Consider the following 21,609-nt stretch of genomic DNA (forward strand, 5'->3'; position numbering starts at 1 on the left):
CTTGTGACCTCCACCAGCGTACTGTGGCACATGAGTGTGCCACAGTGTATCTGTGTGTGCATGCATACATTTGCATTCATATGTAAGCATGCACGCGTGCACACACACACACACACACACACACACCAACCAATCAGTGTAATTTTAAAAATCAGGGTTGGGGGGAGTGGCTGAAATGGCCCAGTGGTTAAGAGCACTGGCTGATCTTTCAGAGGACCTGGGTTCAAGTCTCAGCACCACGTGACACTTCACATCTGTCTGTAACTCCAACTCCAGTGGATTCTCCTTCCGGCCACTGCTTGTACCAGGCATACACATGGTGCACAGGTTCACATGCAGACAAAATACCAATACACACAAAATGAAATAAAAATACTTCAGAATAAAAAAAAAAAAAACCAACAACCCTAAAGTTATAAATACAAAATTGGCTCTTTATTCAACTCGATTCAAATGTCAGCTGGTCTCGGTGATCTCGTGATCTCGAGTAATTCATTAACTTAATCAAACTTGGTTTGCTTCTTTTTTTAAAGATTTATTTATTTAATGCGCGTGAGTTTCTTGCCTGCATGTATATAGATGCATTCCTGGTGCCCAGGGCGGTCAGAAGAAGGGGTCAGATCCCCTGGAACTGGAGTTATGAATGGCTGTGAACCACCGTGTGGTTGCTGGGATTTGAACCCGGGTTCTTTGCAAGAGCAGCCAGAGCTCTGAAACACCGAGCCACATCTCCAGCCTGCTTGCTTTGCGTCAGGAGGCGAGATGCTGCTGTATAGCTCAGGCTGACCTTGAACTTCCGATCTTCTGCACAGTGCTCCTGAGGTTTAGAATTGTAGACATATTGCCATATGTCTACATATTTGGAATATGTAGACATTGTCAGCTCATCAGTAAGCCTGCTTCGCCTCTGTTGTTATTGTTGCAAAATTATGCTCATAATTAGTTTGTTTTAAGCACTAAATGAATTTCTATTTGTAAAGCACTTATTAAAATGCTGGGCACACCATAAACATTTTTGTTCAGTTCATTGAGAAATTGAGTTCTGAGGACCGGCGTGCTGGCCCAGTGGTGGCAAAAAATGTCATAGAGCAAACCTAATGGCCTGAACTTGATGCTGAGAAACCACATACATATAAGCCAGATGTGACAGCGTGTGTGTGTAATGTAATCTCAGCAGTTCTATGGCGAGCCCGGCCGGGCTCGCAGACCATCTAGTCCGATGTTTACAGTGTAGCAATAGAAACAAAAGCGATCTGGCCTCAACAGGTGCAAGGAAAGAACAGACAACTGAAAGTTGTTCTCTGACCTCAGCATGCTGTGGCGTGTGCACACCCGCACTCACACACATACAGCGCACATGTGCACGTATACAAAAACATACATCCACAGCACATGAGCACACGCTCACCCAAGCACACTGATGACCAATGGGAGTAAAAGAAGCAAAGCTCCTACTTCCGTATGGTGATGCACACCATTGTAGCCCCAGTACATGGGAATCAGAGACGCGAAGATTAAGAGTTCAAGGCCAGCCTCAGCGACATCTACTGGGTGAACTGCAGATCAGCTGGAGCTGTGTGAGTCCCTGTCTCGGACAGATGAACAAGAAGAACAACAATAAAATTCCAGAGAGGAGGGACCGGAGAGGTGGCTCAGAGGTTAAGAGTTGACTGCTCTTTCAGAGGTCTTGAGTTCAATTCCCAGCAAGCACATGGGGACTCACAACCATCTGTAATGGGATTCAATGCCCTCTGCTGGTGTGTCTGAAGACAGAGACAGTGTACTCACATACATAAAATAAATAAATAAATCTAAAAAAATATTACAGGGAGAAGTCTTTGCTACTTTTCTAGCCTCACCTGCTCTTGGCATGACCACCAGCTTCATGGCCTTTCTTCTGGGCTAAGCCCCTCTTTCCACAGATCTCAGTTGTCTTCATGTCTGCCCACCTTTCTGCGTGCTGCTCTGCATGGGAGGTCCATTGTTCACTTTTGAGGCCCTGTGCATCTCGACAGTTCAACAGGAACTTCTCACTCACAGAGGACTGCCTGGATCGCTAGACTCCACCACACCTCACTGCCTTTTTGTAATTTTATTCATTTATTTTCTGTCTTCATGCATATCAGAAGAGAGAATCAGATCCCATTACAGATGGCCGTGAGCCACCATGTAGTTGCTGGGAATTGAACTCAGGTCTTCTGAAAGAGCAGCCAGTGCTCTTAACTGCTGAGCCATCTCTCCAGCCCCCCCCCCCTTTTTTTTAATTTTTTTTAAAAACTATATTTATTTCTATGTGTATGCACGCATGTGGAGGTCACACAACAAGTTGCCTGAGTTGGTTCTCCTCTTCCACCGTGTGAGTCCTGGGGATTGAACCCATGCTCATCAGATTTGGCAAGCAGGCTGTTACCACTGAGCCATCCCACCTCACTTTCGTGCACAGGTCAGCTCTGCACTACATCACATTCCTTTAGAGGAAGTGTGTGTTTTTTGTGCCCTCCCATGGCTAGTAGTTTGTAATGCCTGCCACTCATTCAGTGGAAAAGATTTGTTTGTTTATAGGGTATCTTGTTATGTAGATCAGGCTGGCCTTGAACCTACAATCCTCCTACCATAGCCTCGAAAATGCTGTTATTATAGGTGTGTGGCCACCATACCCAGCTAAAAGATGTTTCCTGAATTGATGCAATGTAGCAATTATTTTTACCCTAACAATGTCTATAATATGCTAGGATATATGTCAGGTTCCATGACAAATAAATATTGGCCACAGCTGGCTGGGAGGTGAATCATCTTCTTAGCTAGATGTACCTTTGTCTGAATCCAGAGGGAAATTCACTAACTAATTCCTGATCAACTGCAGATTCCTAACTTAGCCATAACAAAACAGGAAAGCTTTTGTCTGGGGATGGATGTAACTCAGTGGTAGAGCACCCGCCTAGAATCCCCCAGTGAGGGGCTGGGGGCGTGGCTCAGTGGTAGAGCCCCTGCCTAGAATCCCCCAGTGAGGATTAGACTCTCAGCTGAAGTCTGATTCAAGAGTACTTGTTTGGATTTCATCTCCAACATCAACAGAAGCAGGGAGAGATACCAGCAAGCCATCATCAGAATCATTCTCTTCCCCAGTTTTCCTTCTGTCTTCACATCTGCATTTTGGAGCAGGAAGAAGTCCAGGCTCTGAGAGGTGAGTCCTACTTATACAGAGCAGAGACAGAGAATCGCTCCAGTCTCTCCCAGCTCCTTAGTCACCTCTCCCCTACATGTCCCACCTCCCAGTGACACCGGGATATGTTCCCTTTAGGGATCCAGATCTGGACTTAGACACTCAAGGAAAATGTCTGGTCAGGCTGCTTAACCCATCTGTCTTTTGGCCAGGAAAAGTAAGGCTTCTTTCACAGTGAATATATATTTGTTATTTTTTTCTTTTTTCTTTTCTTTCTTTCTTTCTTTTCTTTTTTTTTTTTTTTTTTTTGGTTTTGTGTTTTTCTTCTTTCTTTCTTTCTTTTTCGAGGTTTTGGGTTTTCTTTCTTCTTTCTTTCTTTCTTTTCTTTTCTTTCTTTCTTTTTTTTATAAGACAAAGTTTCTCTGTGTAGCCTTGGCTGTCCTGGAACTTGCTGTGTAGATCAGATGGCCCTCAAACTCACAGAGATCCTCCTGCCTTTGCCTCCTGAGTGCTGAGATTAAAGGCAGGCTCTACCACTGTCCAGCTATATTGGTTACTCTTCCGTTGCTGTGATAAAGTGGTAAGTAACCAACACAGCTTTGAGAAGGCTTACTTTAGGCTTTTTGTTCCGCTGTGTTAGAGACCATGACAACTGAGCAGGGGCCAGTCACCAGGAACAGCTGAGAGCTTACAACTGGAATCCTCAAAGCACTCTTCTCAAAGACAGGCTTCCTCCTGAGCCACACCTCCTAATTCTCGACAAACAGCCATTTGCTGAAGAGCATGTGTTCAAATGCACGAAGCTTACATCAGACACACCGTTCAACTCCGCAGTGGGTATCTGGTAACAAGAGACATTTTCAGAAGTCCGTGGCTGTCACAGTCCCCTCCTCCTCTCTTCTTGTACCACCTCTGGCAGTAGATGGAAGTGTCTCCAGTGCACACATGCATTCAATATGCCTATGTACACACACAAAAGCACACATGCATGGACACATGAGTCACCTAGAGCCTCTTGACCACCCCAGGCTATCAAAGCCATTCCTTAACCTTTACTGTCTTGTTTTGTTTTGGTTTCAAGACAGGGTTTCTCTGTGTAGCCCTGGCTGTCCTGAAACTCACTCTGTAGTCCAGGCTGGCCTCGAACTCATAAATCTGCCTGCCTCTGCCTCCCAAGTGCTGAGATCAAAGGCGTGCGCCACCACTGCCTGGCTCAACCTTTACTGTCAAAATCAATATGTCAGTGGTGCCAGGGACCCAAAAGAACCTAAAAGGACCTTTTAGATAATAGACTTTTGTGTGCATGTGTGGTGTTTTGTACATATGCATGCAAGTGTTTCAGTTGCACATGCATGTGTGTATCAAGGACAGAGCTCAACATCAAGTGTCTTTCCCAGTCATTCTTTACCCTATTTTTTGAGACAGGGTCTCTCACAGAAGCTGGAGCACACAGATTCAGCAAGACTTGCCAGCCAGCAAGCCTCAGGGATCCTCCTGCCTCTACCTCCCCCACCCTGGGGTAAATAGCTGCCACACTTGAATTTTTACATGAGAGCCAGGGATCCAAAGTCAGGTCCTCCTGCTTTTCCAATGGGGTCATCTCCTTGACATCTCTTCTCTCTTCTCTACTTTAGTTTTTGAGACCAGGGCTCTTTAAGGCCTGTGTAGCATAGATCACTCCAAACTCACTAGCCTGCCATAGCCTTCAAAATGCTGGCAAGACGATATTTGCCACTACATTCAGCAAAGAACGAGACTTCCTGGTGATTGACTTTGGATTACGCGTGTCTGTGTAGAGACATAGATCCAGAAAGCTCGTTAGGATGAGAGCAAGAGAAATAATCTTCTCCAGGGAACAACAAACCAGTTAGCAATTCCGTACCAAATGGTCACCCCTGAAAATATAATACAAGTAGCATACAGACCTAATGAGTTTTATTTTAAAATATATGTGCATACTCATACAAAAATGCGGCCATGGCTTTGAAAGAGATCAAGGACAGATTTATGGGAGAATTTGGAGGGAGGGGGAAAAAAGGAGGAAATAATGTAATGTACTATAATCTCCGGGCTGGAGAGATAGCTCAGTGGTTAAGAGCACTGGTTGCTTTCCAGAGGTCCTGAGCCCAATTCCCAGCAACTACATGGTGGCTCATAACCATCTGTAATGGGATCTGATGTCCTCTTCTGGTGTGTCTGAAGACAGCGACAGTGTACTTACATATATATGTGTGTGTGTGTGTGTGTGTGTGTGTGTGTGAATATATATATATATATTTTATATATATATAAAAGAAATAATAAAAAGAAGGCTTTCTGGGTTAGCCAGGTGCCTACATGTAACCATGTGCACACGCATGTATATTATATGTACAAAGTCAAGAACCTGGGGAAAGGTAGAAGGAAAAACGGCCGTCAGAAAGATGAAGGGGAAGAGGCTGGAGATGTGGTTCATGTCTAACGTGCTGGGTTCATGTCTAAGGCCTGGGTTCCATCCCCTGGCCCTCATAAACTGGGGTGTTGGCATAGGCTTCGTAATCTTGGTACTCACGAGGTGGAGGTAGAGAGACCACAAGTTCCAACTCATCCTCATACACATACTGAGTTTGAGCCTAGCCTGGGCTACATGAGACTCTGCTTTAAATAAAAGAAGCCTGTTGTGTGATGGTTCCGGAGGCAGGGGCAGGGAGTTCTCTCTGAGTTTGAGACCAGTTTGGTCTAATAAATAAATAAGTAAGTCCAGAGACAAAGGTAAAAAGACATGGGAAGAGATGGAGAGACATACTCCTCTGGTCCTCTGTCTTCCCGTCTCCTCATCTCTCTGTGATTGCATTTACACTAAATGCGGTAGGTTCTGGCTCCGGAGTCTGAGATGGACAGCTCTGGTTGAGAGGGGACCTCTCCCTCACTTGCGTAAAAATATAAATAAATAAAAATAAAAAACACCCAGAAACGAGGGTCCCATGCATCAGGAAGTCCCATTCCAACCGTTCCCCTGTGGAGTCCTCGTCTCCATCTCTTTCTTGTTTTCTCTCTGTGTGTCTTTGGCCAGTCTCCAGAGTCCTTGCAATTGGACCCTCGCCTCCTCCCAACCTCGAATGAAGAAGCAGCTGTCCCTTTAAAGCAGCGGCCCCCAGCCGGGTTATTGTCTCGCTTCATAACCAATCGGCCGCGCCGTTGGGGGCGGGGGATCCAGTGTTCTGATTGGCCGCCGCTGCGCCCCGCCCCGCCCGGGATCCCGGGAGCTGTCCGGCCGCCTCGGTGCTGATCCCGCCGCCGCCCACAGGCCGCGAGCAGCGTAGAGAGGGCACTATGAGCGGGGGCGTCTACGGCGGAGGTGAGCCGGCCTGGGGCACCGGGCTCTCGGCCTGGTCTACAGCCCTGCATCCCGAACCCGCGCTTCCCAAGCCCTGAGCATCCCTGGGCCTGTCACCTCCGTACTGCATCAGGTCCAGTCTGAGGTTTGGGTCTCCCACTACTTCTGCTTTCCATTCTCTTGGGTTCCCAAGCGTGCACTGCCTCCCGGCCCCTGGACCTTTCTTTTCCCTGCCAGGCCGCTAGGCAAGAGGGAACTCTGGTGGCTTTGACCCTCCACTTCCAGAACGCCCTGAAGTCCAGGTGGATCTCCCACCCACTCCCGGCTGAAGTTCAAACTGTGGCTATACCCTCAGACTCCTCTCCAAGCTATTTAGGGGGACAGTTTGGGAGAGGTCTCCTCACACGCCTGTCTCCTTGCACAGATGAGGTGGGGGCGCTCGTCTTTGACATTGGCTCCTTCTCAGTCCGAGCTGGGTACGCTGGGGAGGACTGCCCCAAGGTGAGCCTTCCAGTCCCCTCCCCAAATCCCAGGGGCTCATACACCCTCTGCCAGGTGGGTCGGCCTACGAACAAATGCTCACAGGTCAATCCAAGTAGCTCACCCGAGTGGAGACAGGGGAAGAACCCTGGGGGGTGGCTGAGGGCTGGCGCGCAATTGGACAAGGGATTAGAAGGGGTGATCCAGCTGAGCATGGTACCACATTCCTTTAATCCCATCACTCTGGAGGCAGAGACATGCATATCTCTGTAAGTTCAAGTCCAGTCTGGTCTACATAGACAGTTCCAGGCCAGCCAGGGCTTCACAGTTAGAGCCTGCCTCCAAAAAAGGAGGGAATAATGTAGCTCCCCACTCGTGTTCCTTGTAACCAGGCTGACTTCCCCACCACTGTGGGGCTGCTGGCCGCAGAAGAGGGGGGCGGGCTGGAGCTGGAGGGGGAGAAAGAGAAGAAAGGGAAGATTTTCCACATCGACACCAATGCCCTGCACGTGCCTCGGGATGGAGCGGAGGTCATGTCGCCCCTCAAGAACGGCATGAGTAAGGGACCCCCACCCACTACTTTCTGAAACAGACTGGGAGCCCCCACCCCCACAACGTGTGGATGCAGATCTCCACAGCCACAGAGCCTTGCTTGCTGCTGCCCAAGTCCCAAGGATCACACTGCTCCCTACAACTGCTGGGATTTCAGACCAGGACCCCTAGAATTCAGGAACTTACGGGAGGGGGTGCTTGTAAGCAGAAGTTGGACTCACCTACCTCTAGACTTGGCCTCCCTCCTCCTTTACTTCCTGTCTCTGATCCTTACCTTCCTTCCCACCTCCCCATCTATCTCTCCACGCTGGTCCTCTGTCCCTAGTCGAGGACTGGGAGTGCTTCCGAGCCATCCTGGATCATACCTACAGCAAACATGTCAAGTCCGAGCCAAACCTGCACCCAGTACTCATGTCGGAGGCTCCGGTGAGTGCCTCATCCAGCCCCACGTCCAGCCCTGGGTCCCTGGAGACACATCCTTTCCATCGTCAACTCTAATGTGGAGTCGCCACTATCTATCACTTCACCTCCCTTTCCAGATTTGTCCTGTTCACACTGACATCTCCCACCCTTCCTCCCTGGCTTACCGTCCATCCCTCCTTCTCTCTCCCAGCTCCATTCACTCCATTGTCCTGCGTTGTTCACACACACACACTGGTGCACGTTATATATACATATTACCAGTGTAGCTAAGTTGGAAGAGTACTTGCTTGTCATGCAAAAGGCTCTGGGTTCAAGCCTCACTACTGAAGGGGAGCATATGCTTGCAGTCCTAGTACTCAGGAGATAGGAGCAGAAGGATCAGCAGTTCAAGTCCATCTTCAACTATATAGTGAGTTCCAGGACAGCCCGGACTACATAGAAAGACCACATCTCTGAAGAAAGCTGAATCTTCCTCTCCCGAAAGCCACCAGTTAACAATAGGTCCTCAGCTAGGGGTGGGACTTCACGAATCGCTTCGTGCTAGGATTTCAGTTTTGTTTTGTTTTCATATTCATTTTGTCCGCCTGTTTCATTATTTGTTTGTTGTGTGTGTGTGTGTGTGTGTGTGTGTGTGCGCGCACACACACACATATGGCAAGGGACAAACTGCAGGAGTCAGTTCTCTCCTTCCACACTATGGGTTCAGGTGGTCAGGCTTGGTGGCAAGTGTCATCACCTACTGAGTTCTCTTGCCAGCCCCATTTGTCTGTTTCTGAGACAAGATCTCCCTGGTACTGGCCTCAGACTTGAGCTCCTACTGAGTGCTGCACCGATGGGTGGACTCCACCAGGACCCATGCCTTCCATATCTCTAAACACCACGTATGAATTACCGCATGGATTTTAAAATGTATTTTTTAAAAACTATATTATGTGAATGTGTGTATGCCAACTTGTCTGTACATGCGTCACATCTGTGCAGTCCCCAGAGAGGCCAGAAGAGGGCATCAGATCTCTTGGAACTGGAGTTAGAGGCAGTTGTAAGCTACTCATTGTGGGTGCTGCAAACTGAACTCAGGTCCTCACCAAGAGCAACAAGTGCTCTTAACCACTGAGCCACCCCTCCAGCCCCTTTCTGTGGTTAGGAGATTCTCTTTGTTTTTCTTCTAAGAAAAGTGTTTCTGTTACTTGACTCCCTCTATTTTCTTTTTTTTTTTAAGATTTGTTAGTTAGTTTATTTATTTATTTATTTATTTATTTATTTATTTATTATGTATACAGTGTTCTGTGTGTGTATATGCTGCAGGCCAGCGAGGGCGCCATATCCCATTACAGATGGTTGTGAGCCACCATGTGGTTGCTGGGAATTGAACTCAGAACCCCTGGAAGAGCAGCCAGTGTTCTTAACTGCTGAGCCATCTCTCCAGCCCCTGACTCCTTTCCTTGATTCACTCCTTTGTTTTCATGGAGCAAAGGCTTCAGTAATCACCTTTGGTCACAGGAAGTATTTCTTCTGAGATGTTGAATTGATAATTTAGCTAGGTATCATACTCCATGTTGCAAAATATTTCTCTTCAAATCTTGTAAGCATTTCCTTCCATGGCCCTTGAACATATATCGATGTTCAATATCAATTAATGTTGATAGTGGGAAGTCTAGAACCATCTTACTGGTTTTTTTCCCACTGAAAGTATTTAAAATTTTCACTCCCTCCTAAGTGTTTTGAAACTTCTCCATGATATGTACCACTGTTGGTACATTTCATTAATTGTTCTGGAAACCTTTGTCTTTCAATTAAGTGAAAAAATTATATAATTTTCTTACCTATGTGTATCTGTGTTTCATGTTTCTGCCTGTGTGTGTGTTTCTTATTTCTGTATGTGTCTGGGTTTCATACTTCTCTCTCGCTCTCTCTCTCTCTCTCTCTCTCTCTGTGTCTCTGTCTCTCTCTCTCTGTATGTGTGTGTGTGTGTATCTGTGTGTCTGTGTTTGGGGGCCTCTCTCTCTGTGTATCTGTATGTGTGTCTGTGTCTGTGTGTGTCTGTGTGTGTCTGTGTGTGTGTATCTGTGTGTCTGTGTCTGGGGGCCATGTGGACATCAGAGGTCCTCTCTCTCTCTCTCTCTCTCTCTCTCTCTCTCTCTCTCTCTCTCTGTGTGTGTGTGTGTGTCTCTGTGTGTGTGTGTGTATCTGTGTGTCTGTGTGTCTGTGTGTGTATCTGTGTGTCTGTGTGTGTGTGTCTCTGTGTGTGTGTGTGTGTGTGTATCTGTGTGTCTGTGTGTCTGTGTTTGGGGGCCATGTGGACATCAGAGGTCCACTTGCAGAACTTGGTCCTCCTTTTTCACCATGTAGGATCTGGGAATCAAACTAGATCATCAAGCTTGGTCACAAGCATGCACTGGCCCACAGAGTAAAAACAAATAATTGTGCTTTTACCACTTATGTTTCTCCATTTCCTCTGTTCCCACTTTAGGGAAATCTCGTTACTCATATCATGTGCCCTCTGAGCTGGTCCCCTAATTTTCTTACATTTTCTCTTCTGTTTTCCATTGCTACTTGATCTTCTAAGTTTCAAGATGTTGCCTTAACTTCATAGTTCAGCCATTTTACTGAGTGCATCATGTCAGCTCCTGAGTTCTTTGTTTGTTTGTTTGTTTGTTTGTTTTTCAAAACAGTTTCTCTGTGTAGCCCTAGTTGTACTGGAACTCACTCTGCAGAGAAGGCTTGAATTTAAAGATGCACCTGCCTCTGCTTCCTGAGTGCTGGGAGTAAAGGCATGTATCACATCTGCCTGCCTTGCTCCAGAATCCTTAATTTCCACAACCTCTTTTAGTCTTCTCAAATGTTCTTTTTATTCTCTTCCTCCTCCTCTTCTTCCTCCTCTTCTTCTTCTTCCTCCTCCTCCTCTCCTTCCTCCTTCTCCTCTTTCTTCTTCTCTCTGTGTAGCCCTGGTTGTCCTGGAACTCACTCTGTACACCAGGCTAGCCTCAAACTCACCTCTGCCTCCCAAATTTTGGGACTAAAGGGGCACCCCACCACTTCCTGGCTCTCCCTTCTTTTTAAATGCCTGGAGCCTGAAAATGTCTGAAGGCTATTTTTATTCTCCTGGAGGATGCTGAGGGACAGAAATTAGAGCCACAAGAATTCTAGGCAGAAGCTCCATCACCAAAACACCTCCCCACAAATGTTCTTTTTTTTAAGCATCTTGTTCTTGTTTCATGGGTCCGATATCACATTCCTTTACTAAAGATACCCACTAGTTTGTTGTTAGGAATCTTCCTTCTCCCACACTGTTTCTCCTGCCATATCTTGAGAGCATCCATTTTATTTTAGAGACTTTTAGAAGACTTCTGCAAGTATGTTTCCTGCTTTTATTTAAAAGTGGTACATTTAAAATGATTGATGAGAAGCCCCATGAAAGGAGCATAGGGCTTGCTGACCATGCCCTCTGCTGTGGGATTATTTGAGGAGGAGGAGGAGGAGAAGGAGGAGGAGGAGGAGGAGGAGGAGGAGGAGGAGGAGGAGGAGGAGGAGGAGGAGGTCTTGAGGGAAATCTCTGCTTTGGCATCTTGAGGAAAATAGTTAATTAAACTGAAATTTTTAGATTTTTTCTTTTTCGAGACAGGGTTTCTCTGTGTAGTCCTGACTATCCTAGAACTCACTCTGTAGACCAGGCTGGCCTCGAACTCAGAAATCCGCCTGCCTCTGCCTCCCAAGTGCTGGGATTAAAGGCATGCGCCACCACCGCCCGGCTAGATTTTTTAAAAAAAAAAACTATTTTATGTGTACGAGTGCTTTGATTGCACATATGTATGTGTACCACATGCGTGCCTGGTGACTTCAGAGGCCAGAAGAAGGTGTCCGATCCCCTGGGAAGGAGTTGCAGATGGTTTTGAGCTGCCATAAGAGTGTTAAGAATCAAACCCAGATCCTCTGCAAAAGCACCATGGGCTTCGATGTACTGAGCTAACTCTCCAGCCCTGAATTACACGTTAATTGAATCAATGAATTGATTGTTTCCAATTTTAATATACTTGTTTATTTGTAAGATTTATCTACATTATTTCTAAATTATGTGTATGCAAGTAAGTTTATCTCTGTGCAAGCTCCCATGTAGACCAGAAGATGTTAAATCTCCTGGAGCTGGAGTTACAGATCGTCCTGAGTCATCTTCAAAAGTAGGGAGTTCTCTGTTTTTTAACATGGCTTCACATATTTCTACCCTGGAGATTTTTCTGATTGCCCCCCCCCTTTTTTTAGAGCCATGGGGCATGAAGACACGAGGCAGAGAGTCTTCAAAAACTCATGGTGTCCCTCAGTCCTAGGTATCATGTGTCATTTCCACCTGTGTCAAGGATCCAGCCAGTTTAGGGACCCTCAGATCCACTCTCTTTGAAAGATCAAGTGAGGAACTTGAGTGGACCACAGCCCAAGGACACGGGGGTCTGAGAAACAGTTCAGGGACCTGTTACTTAAATTGCTTACTGTGTGATCTGGGACTCCTCGTAGAAACCTGGTTTAGGCTCAAAGTCAGTATCCTCCTGCCTCAGCTTCCTTTGTGCGGGGATTACAAGTATGCACCACTACCCTGGCTGCTCTCTGTCTCTGTACAGATATCTACTCAGGCTGTTTCATAATGAAGCAATCAGACAATATGACACTTTGTGTCAGTATTCTTGTGGACATTGGAAACAGAAGCAAAGATGCTGGGATGCCAAGCATGCCCCTGCCCTGGAGTTGTCTGATGTCCTACACCTGTGTCCATTCACTCACGTTGTAACACTTATCCAGCACCTCGTTTTCTGTTATGGCTCAATAATATCCCCCTTCAAAGACATACCACAGTTTCTACATCCATCCATATCCATCCATCCATCCTCCATCCACCAGCTTTCCTGAAAGGTATTGCTATGGACAGTTATGGACCAAGATTTTCTCTAGTACTTGTCTTCATTTTCAAAAAAAGACTTTTAATCTTATGCATATGAGCATGTAGCATGCATGCATGTGTGTGCCTGGTGCCTGTGGACACTGGATGAGAACATAGGATACCTACAGATTATTGTCAGCTGCCATGTGGGTGCTGGGAACCAAACCTGGGTCCTCTGCAAGAGCAGCAGGTGCTCTTAACCACTGAGCCTTCTTTCCAGCCCCTTGTTCTCACTTCTTTTGGGTGCATAACCAGGACTGGAGTCCTCTGGAACCTTTCTATTATATATTTTGGGAAGCCAACACTACAATCTGCAGTGGCTGAACCCTTTCACAGTCCTACCAGGGATGAGAGGGACCCAATTTCTTATCAGCATGCTGCTTTCTGGTTTTGATATGAGAGACATTAATTTGTTCACTGTGTATCTGTGTGGACACCTGCATGCCATGGAACACATGCAGGGGTCGGGTCTCTCCATCCACCACGCGGATCCGGGGATTGAACTCAGGTCATTAGGCTTGGCAGCAGGCACTTTTACCAGCTGAGCCATCTCGCCAGCCCCGCCTTCCTGGTTTTAAATGATCAACATTGTCTATGTAGGTGTAAAGTAGGACCTCATTATGCTTTAGATTTGCATTTCTCTAGTGACTAATGATGCTAGATTTGCATTTCCCCAGTGGTGCATCTTTTCATGTGCTCGCTGGCTTTTGTAGGTTTCTGTCTTTTAAGAATGTCTCTGTTTTTGCTGGGACTTTGAGAGGGGGGGAAAAATAGATATTTGTATTCAGTCTCTCGTTACCCAGAAAGCATCTGAGATAACTGGGATGAGGATAAGGATGCGCTGGCAATCCAGGAGAGACTGAGGTGGATAGCGCAGAGTAAAGAACACGGAGCCAAGCATGGAAGGATGCTGACTCCAGATCCAGCTCTGCCAAGAACTGTGCGGCACCGGGGCTGTCTGTAGCTCAGTTGGTACAGCACCTGCTCAACATGCAGGAAGCTGTGGCTTCCACTTCTGGCATGCCTGTAATCCCAATATTTGGGAGATGGAGGCAAATGGATCAGAAGTTCAAGAACACCCTCAACTAAGTATCAAGTTCAAGGCTACCTTGGGTTATAAAGGATCTTTTCTCAAAAAAACAAACAATCAAACCAGGGGCCAGGCAGGGGACTCAGCTGGTAAAGTTTGCCACACAAGGCACTGGGGACAAGAGATTCCCTGGGGCTTGCTGACCAGCAAGTCTAGCAAAGCTGATGAACTCCCAGTTCAGTGAGACCTTGTCTCAAAAAGTAAGGTGGAGAGTGGCTTAAGAAGACACTTCATCTCAACCTCCAGCTTCACCATGTATATTGTACAGACAGACAGACAGGCAGGAAGACAGACTGACTAACTTTTTTTTCTTTCTCCCCCTCCCTCTCCCCCTCCCCCTCCCCCTCCCCCTCTCCCTCCCCTCCCCCTCCCCCTACAGACACACACACACACACACACACACACACACACACACACTAAATAACCAAAGAAATAAATGGGGAAATGACGTTCTAAATCAGGCAGGGTGCTGTGGGCCTGTCACCCCAACACTTGAAAGACTATGGCAGGAAGATCAACAATTTGAGGCAGGTTTGGGCTGCTCTGGTGTCAAAATAAACTACAAAACTTAATAGGGCAGAGGACACAGGTCAGCGGAGCGCTTGTCTTGCATGTACCAGGCCTCAGGTTTTGTCCCCACTGTGAGAAAATCAAATCAAATAAAGTTCCTTATAGTTCTGACATTGTACAGGTGTATATGGACCGAGGGCCCTGACTGTTTCTAGTCTAAGTTATGAGTATACATGTATGTGCATGCATGTGTGTATAGGCTCTCGTACATGTGTGTAAACTGTATGTGAATGTGTGTATGGGAGTGTTTGTGTCTGTGGGCACACTTGTGTCTGTGAAACCGTGTATCTGTCTACATGCACACCTGTGAAGTGTGTGTATAGGAATAGTCTCTATGTGTTTGTGCCTAAGAGTGTATGTGTTGCTGAGTATGGACGAGCATGTATGCACACACACATGCATGCTAACCGACACGCTGGCTGGGCCTCCATCTGGACTCTTCCCTCCTGTGCTCCCTCCCTCACAGTGGAACACTCGGGCCAAGCGGGAGAAGCTGACGGAGCTGATGTTCGAGCAGTACAACATTCCTGCCTTCTTCTTATGCAAGACGGCTGTGCTCACAGCGTATCCTACGACTTGGGCAGTTCTGCCGGGTGGAGGGCTAGGGTGGGGTGTGTGCTGAGCTGGGTGGGGCTGGGCCCCGATTCCCTGGAGATCAGTATCTTGGGTGGGAAGGTTCCTCTTAGCACCTCACCAGGGCAGAAGGCCCCATGGGCTGAAGGCTTGGGGCTGGGGGCAGGAGTTGCAGATGTGTAACGCTTCCCTATTTTACCGAGTTTATGGGTCAATCTCAGCAGGCAGGATTGTGTCAAGTAAATATCAGGGACTGGCTGGGTCTGGGCCAAAGAGGAAGGGACATGTGACAAGTTTCTTCCCAAATGAGCCATTGTCTTTTTTCAGAATCAGTGATACACTGAAGTGTGTGCTGGGTATGACAAGGGAGCCCAATTCAAGGGAGTCCACAGGACACAGGACCACATGCCCCCAGAACCCCAGCACTCAAAGGGGTTAAGGAGATGAAGTACATGTTCAAGGCCTGGGCTTGAATTGATGATATATTCAATGCATTATACCAAATATAGTGAACATTATACATAGTAAATCTTATGTACAATGAATATTATTTATAATGACCATACATATATAAAAGCTTAGGGGCTGGAGCAAAAGCTCGGCAGTTAAGAGTTGCTGCTCTTGTTGAGGGACTGGGTTTGGGTCCCAGCGCCCACATGGGACAGCTCAGCATTGAAAGCTCCTGCCACACAAATATGAGGACTGGAGTTTGGATCCTTAGAAATCCACATACATGCCGGGTGGGCATGACCACTTACTTGCAAATACAGGCTCAGGAGGCCAACAAGACATATTAGAGAGTTCTGCATTTAACTGAGAGCACTTTCTTGAATGAATAGGTTGGAAGAGCGATCATGGATGAGTCCTGATATCAACCTTGGGCCTCTGCATACACACACACACACACACACACTCATATACACACACACAAACTTTCTCACATGCTCACACACACACTCTCATACACACAAACCGACACACACATACACACACTCATACACACACACTCATATATACACACACAATCTTTCTCTCTCTCACACACACACACAGCCACACATATTAGAGAAGGAAAAAAACCCCAAAGGTTCTATTTGCAGACTGGGATGAATCTTACCCTGAGAGAACTGAGAGGGACTAAGGCCTGACCTGGGTCCCAACTCCCTCACTGGCTGCTGCTGTTTCTTTGACTGACCCATCCCACGACAGCTTTGCAAATGGACGCTCCACAGGCCTGGTGCTGGACAGTGGAGCCACCCACACTACAGCCATCCCAGTCCATGATGGCTATGTCCTACAGCAAGGTAGGGCCTTATCAGGGGCCTGGGGTGCCTTGGGGGGCCCTGGTTCTGAGGCTGCTTCTTTTTCCAGGCATTGTCAAGTCACCCCTGGCAGGGGACTTCATCTCCATGCAGTGCCGGGAGCTCTTCCAGGAAATGGCTATTGATATCATCCCCCCTTACATGATTGCAGCCAAGGTAGGACTTGTGGTGTGGCCAGATATGCCATCACAGTCCTGGCATTTGCTTTATACCCATCAGTCCCCAGGCCCATGAGATAACGGAGCAAATCTCCCAAAGGATCATTTTCTAGATATGGGGACAGGCTTCATGCCATGGCTGAGAGCAGATGTCTGAGGACCAGATGTGGCCACATCTGTAATCCTAGCACTTGAGAGGTGGGGGGGTGGGGAGCAGGAGGGTCAAGAGTTCAAGGTCAGCCTTGGGAACAGTGAGCTGGAGGCCAGCCTGAGCTACACAAGGCATTCTCTCTCAAACCAAAAAGCAAACAAATGACAAGAAAACCCCCAGGGACTAGGAATGTGTCTCAGTTAGAGAGCACTTGGCATGCAAGGAGCCTTGAGTCGGATCCCCAGGACCACATAAACCCTGGCTGTATGAAGGCCTGCCTGGATGACATAAATTCCATCTAAAAACCAAAACCAAACAAACAAACAAACAAACAAAATCCAGACAAAATCCCAGGTTCAGGTCCTTTCTCTGTTGGGGACGAGCCATGAAACCCAGAGATGAAAGCTTCCTCAGATGGGGGGGGGGGGGCTAAATTGAACTAGCAGAGTCCTCCAGCCTTTACCTCCTGAGTGCTGGAGAAGACCACACCTGGTTTAATCAGGGCGAGAATGGAACCCAGAGCTTCCTGAATCCCAGACAAGTGCTCTACCCACTGAGCCACATCCCCAGGCTCTGCTTCAGGCCCTTCTGACCACATTTGCAGTGTAGGTTTCACTGATGGGACAGTCTCTCACTGTCTTCACTTCCCAGTCAGGGAAGGGTGACAAGCCACGCTATCTCCTGGGAGGCAGAGCAGCGTCTCAGGGCTCTGAGCTGCTGGGGTGGCTGAGCACTAGGGGGATAGGTGTGCCAATGGGCTGGGCATGCAGCAGCTGGGAAGGACTCTCAAAGGCTGTGTCCTCACAGGAGCCTGTACGGGAGGGAGCCCCCCCAAACTGGAAGAAAAAGGAGAAGCTACCCCAAGTCTCCAAGTCCTGGCATAACTACATGTGTAACGTGAGGCTGTAGCTGAAAAGTTTCCCACCCTTTTCCCACCCTTTTCCCACCCTGTCAGCTCCTGGCCCCTTGCTATAACCAGGGGAGGGGAGGGGATGGCTATGGATGGGTTGGGGTTGGAGGCTGGGGCTCTTGATGGAGACAGAGGGCACCCAGACCTCCCTCCTCCTTGCTTCTCAGGAGGTGATCCAAGACTTCCAGGCCTCCGTACTGCAGGTGTCTGATTCCCCTTACGATGAACAGTGAGTTGGGCTGAACACCGCAGGCTGGGAGGGAAGGTTGGATTGATTGACACAGGGCTGGGTCGGGGGATACTACAGCTCCTGTTTTGTCAGTACTCAGGAAGGCTGAGGCAGAAGGATCGAGAGTCTCAGGTCAGCCTGGCCTACATAGCAGGACCCTATCTCAAAATGTGTGTGTGTGTGTGTGTGTGTGTGTGTGTGTGTGTGTGTGTGTGTAGAAGAACACTGGGAATATAGCTCAGCCTGCCTGTATGTATACAGCTCTGGGTTCCATCTTCAGTCTCACATCTATGGGGCATGGTGGTACAAGCCTGACCAGCACTTGGGAGATGGAGACAAGAGGTTTAGGAGTTCAAGGCCAGCTTCTGCTACGTATTGAGTTGGAGGCATGCTTGGGCTACATGAGAACCCCTTCCATTTCAAAAAACAAAGATGGGGGCACAGAACTGGGGTTCACAGGAACCTCTGGAGCATCCCGCCTGGCACAGAGCCACACAGAGTCTTCCTTTCTTGGGCAGGGTAGCTGCACAAATGCCCACTGTGCACTATGAAATGCCCAACGGCTACAACACAGACTATGGCGCTGAGCGACTTCGAATCCCTGAGGGCCTGTTTGATCCCTCTAATGTCAAGGTTTGGCTGGATGCTGGGGACTGATTGGGGTGGGGCTGGCTGGGGTCTTGGATCCAGAGGTGTAGTGGAGGAGTCTGGAAAGGATGATAAGGTCTGGGGGAGAGGGATGCAGAAGTCCCAAATCCATATCACCTCTGTCCACAGGGCCTGTCTGGGAACACCATGCTAGGAGTGGGTCACGTGGTCACCACCAGCATTGGCATGTGTGATATTGACATTCGCCCGGTGAGGCCAGACCCTAAAGCTTGGCAAAGGGCCCTAGGGCTAACATGGAGGAAGGAAAGGGTTCTACCCGCAGGCTGACCCTTCTCATTGCTCTCAGGGTCTCTATGGCAGTGTCATTGTCACTGGCGGCAACACTCTGCTTCAGGGGTTCACAGACAGACTTAATCGGGAGCTTTCCCAGAAGACCCCACCGGTAAGAGCTCCAACACACACACACACACACACACACACACACACACACACACACACACACACACACACTGGGCACCCGGATTCCAATCCTGGCTCCGCTCTTTGGATCCCAAGTGCCTCTTGATTCCCCTAACGGAATGCGCATGGCATGCCTCGTTGGCTTCCTCCTGTCTACCTAGCCTCATCCCTCCCCGGAGTCTAGATGCCCGTTTCCCCAGCCCGTTTTCTTCCCCAGAGCATGCGGCTCAAGCTTATCGCCAGCAACAGCACCATGGAACGCAAGTTCAGCCCCTGGATTGGGGGCTCCATCTTGGCCTCACTGGTGAGAAGGAAGAGGCAGGGCACTGGGTATTAGAAGAACAGACCCTGACACTTGCCGATTTTTAGTCAACAAGTACCTAGGCATGCCTGTAATCCCAGTACTAGGGAGGCTGAGGCACAGGGATCTCAACTTCAAGGGTAGCCTGGGCTACATAGCAAGACCCTGTCACCAGAGAACAAACTGAGCTGCCATTCCTCAGGCACCTCCTACCTTGGTTTTTGAGGGAGGGTCTCTCAGTGTTCTGGAAGTCGCAGAGTCACCTAGGCTGGCTATCTGGTAAACCCCAATCCTATCTCAGCATCCTCCCCCCACTAGGATTAAGGGTGGTTTTTTTTTTTTTTTTTTTTTAAATGGGTTCTGGAGACTGAACTAAGGTCCTTGCAAGCACTGTACTTACACAACCCCAGCCCCCCACTCCACCCCCCCCCCAAAAAGTTTTGGGAACAAGTGCAGCCAATGAGTGTGCTCCGAAGACTGGGGACTTCCTCAGGACAGAGGCTGGTGAGGGTATGGCTATGGCAAGGCAGCCATGTTGTCAGTGAGTAGAGGGGGCATCCTGGAATTTGGGATAGAAGAGTGGTCCAGTGGCAAGGGATGCATCGTGAACCTTCCCGTGTTATGACCTGGGATCAAGGGGGCTGTGCAGAGGAGGCTAAGGTGGAGCCCCAGGAACGCGCTTATCTCTGCCTCTTTAGTGCTGGGGTTCGAAGTGCAGAAGTGCATACCGTCCTGCCCAGGTTTGTGATGTGGAATTTGGGGGACGGAATTCATGCTCTCAGCTACATAGAGTTCATGGCCAACCTGTGTTACATGAAAGCCTGTGGAAAGAAAGACAGGGGGCTGAGGGGGGGAACATAAGGGGAAGAGGGAAAGGAAAAAGGAAAGAGGGAGGGAGGGAAGGGGATTGAGAGGAGGGGGAGGGGAGGAGAGGGGATGGGGAAGAGGGGAGGGAGACGATGGAAGGGAAGGGGAGAGGAGAGAAAACCAAAGAAAAACAGGTCTGGGTGAAGCCTGCGTGTATCTGATGATCTGTTATGGGATTGTAGAAGGTTAAGGTCAAGGGTATTCAGGAGGAAGTAACCAAGACACAGCTGGGTATCTGAGTCTGGAACAAGAGACTGGAGAGTGGCAGGGACAAATGAGGTCACCCAGGAAGGTGCTCTGTGAGCCAGAGACACCGGCCTTCACATGGAGGCAGAGCAGCTATCCATGAAAAAAACCAGTGTGGAAGCCCCGCTCCCCCCCTCCCCCCCCACTCCTCCAGAGAGAGCAGCAGGGGTGGGTGTCTGTGAGGTGCCAGGTGCTGTCAGAATGGTGACAGTGGAGCCGGCTGTGGTCGAAGGTGTAATTCCAGCTACTCTGGATGTGGAAGATCACAAGGTCAAGGTCAGCCTGAGCAACCTGGTGAGACCGTTTGTCAAAATAAAAGGCAAATAAATACAAGGGCCGAGAAGATGGCTCCGTGGGTAAAGCACCTGCTGCACAAGGCATGAGGACCCGAGTCTGGATCCCCTGAACCCACATAAAACTTGTAAAGTGAACATGTATCTAAAATCTCAGCGCTCTTATCACAAAATGGGAGGAGACAGGAGAAGCTCCAGAAGCTGACGGCCAGCTAGCCTCTATACAGAGTGACAAACCTGTATGATTTGGTAAACCCTGCCGTTTGTCCTCTGTATGTACATGCTAGCTCAATCATCAGACGCAAACACGGGCACAAATACATACGCATGCACAAAACATTTTAAATCCCCAAGTAAGGGGCTGGGGGCGTGGCTCAGTGGTAGAGCCCCTGCCTAGAATCCCCCAGGGAGGGGCTGGGGGCGTGGCTCAGTGGTAGAGCACCTGCCTGGGAATGTAGTTCTGTATTAGAGCAGCCTAAAATCTCCAAGGAGTTGGGGGAGGATACAGCAAGAAATGGATGAAGGCAAGGAGGAAGAAGGGGTGTGGTGACACCTAACAGCTGATGTTGCCTTTCTCTCAGGGTACGTTCCAACAGATGTGGATCTCCAAGCAGGAATACGAGGAGGGAGGGAAGCAGTGCGTGGAGCGGAAGTGCCCCTGAAGTTACCCCCCTCCCCCTAATACCCACCCACCCCATCCACAGCATTGTAGGGAAACGCCAGAGGGCGTTCTACCAGCCAGAAATCCAAAAGCGCAGAACCCTCCATTTCCCATTGCCCTCTTCTCTCTTACCCACATCTTCTTAGACTGTGATGTTCCTGAGTTGGAAGAAGTTAAAAAAAAAAAAAAAAAAAAAAAAAAAAAAAAAAAAAAAAAAGAACTTTTATGAAAATAAAAAGTGTTTGACTTCCTTCCTTGGGGGATGGGGAATGGGGATCTGGTGAGGTGCCAGAGAGAGTTACACCTACA

The 21,609-nt window shown here is 48.4% G+C and overlaps 1 protein-coding gene across 9 annotated transcripts; it reads left to right on the forward strand.

Moving 5' to 3' along the window:
* The first annotated feature begins 6,378 nt into the window (after positions 1 to 6,378).
* Actl6b (actin like 6B) lies at positions 6,379 to 21,478 on the forward strand. Of its 9 annotated transcripts, XM_076923305.1 has the most exons (14): positions 6,379 to 6,500; positions 6,904 to 6,980; positions 7,352 to 7,517; positions 7,837 to 7,937; positions 14,988 to 15,085; positions 16,304 to 16,398; positions 16,466 to 16,572; positions 17,533 to 17,622; positions 17,803 to 17,864; positions 18,383 to 18,497; positions 18,642 to 18,722; positions 18,820 to 18,915; positions 19,150 to 19,236; positions 21,221 to 21,478. In XM_076923305.1, exons 1-14 carry the CDS (start codon positions 6,476 to 6,478, stop codon positions 21,299 to 21,301), a joined length of 1,281 nt encoding a protein of 426 aa, XP_076779420.1. In that variant the 5' UTR covers positions 6,379 to 6,475; the 3' UTR covers positions 21,302 to 21,478. The 9 variants fall into 9 exon arrangements, with proteins under 9 accessions (XP_076779420.1, XP_076779422.1, XP_076779421.1 ...); XM_076923307.1 differs by lacking the exon at positions 19,150 to 19,236; XM_076923306.1 differs by lacking the exon at positions 18,642 to 18,722.
* The last annotated feature ends 131 nt before the right edge of the window (positions 21,479 to 21,609 follow it).

Source organism: Arvicanthis niloticus, chromosome 24 (assembly GCF_011762505.2).
Source record: "Arvicanthis niloticus isolate mArvNil1 chromosome 24, mArvNil1.pat.X, whole genome shotgun sequence".
Classification (NCBI taxonomy): domain Eukaryota; kingdom Metazoa; phylum Chordata; class Mammalia; order Rodentia; family Muridae; genus Arvicanthis; species Arvicanthis niloticus.

Excerpts from the sequence above, each read along its gene's own strand:
- Actl6b (XM_076923305.1), top strand. The coding sequence starts at position 6,476 with ATGAGCGGGGGCGTCTACGGCGGAG. Across the intron at positions 16,573-17,532 it reads CTTACATGATTGCAGCCAAG|GAGCCTGTACGGGAGGGAGC; the intron begins GTAGGACTTGTG and ends GTGTCCTCACAG. Across the intron at positions 19,237-21,220 it reads GCTCCATCTTGGCCTCACTG|GGTACGTTCCAACAGATGTG; the intron begins GTGAGAAGGAAG and ends CCTTTCTCTCAG.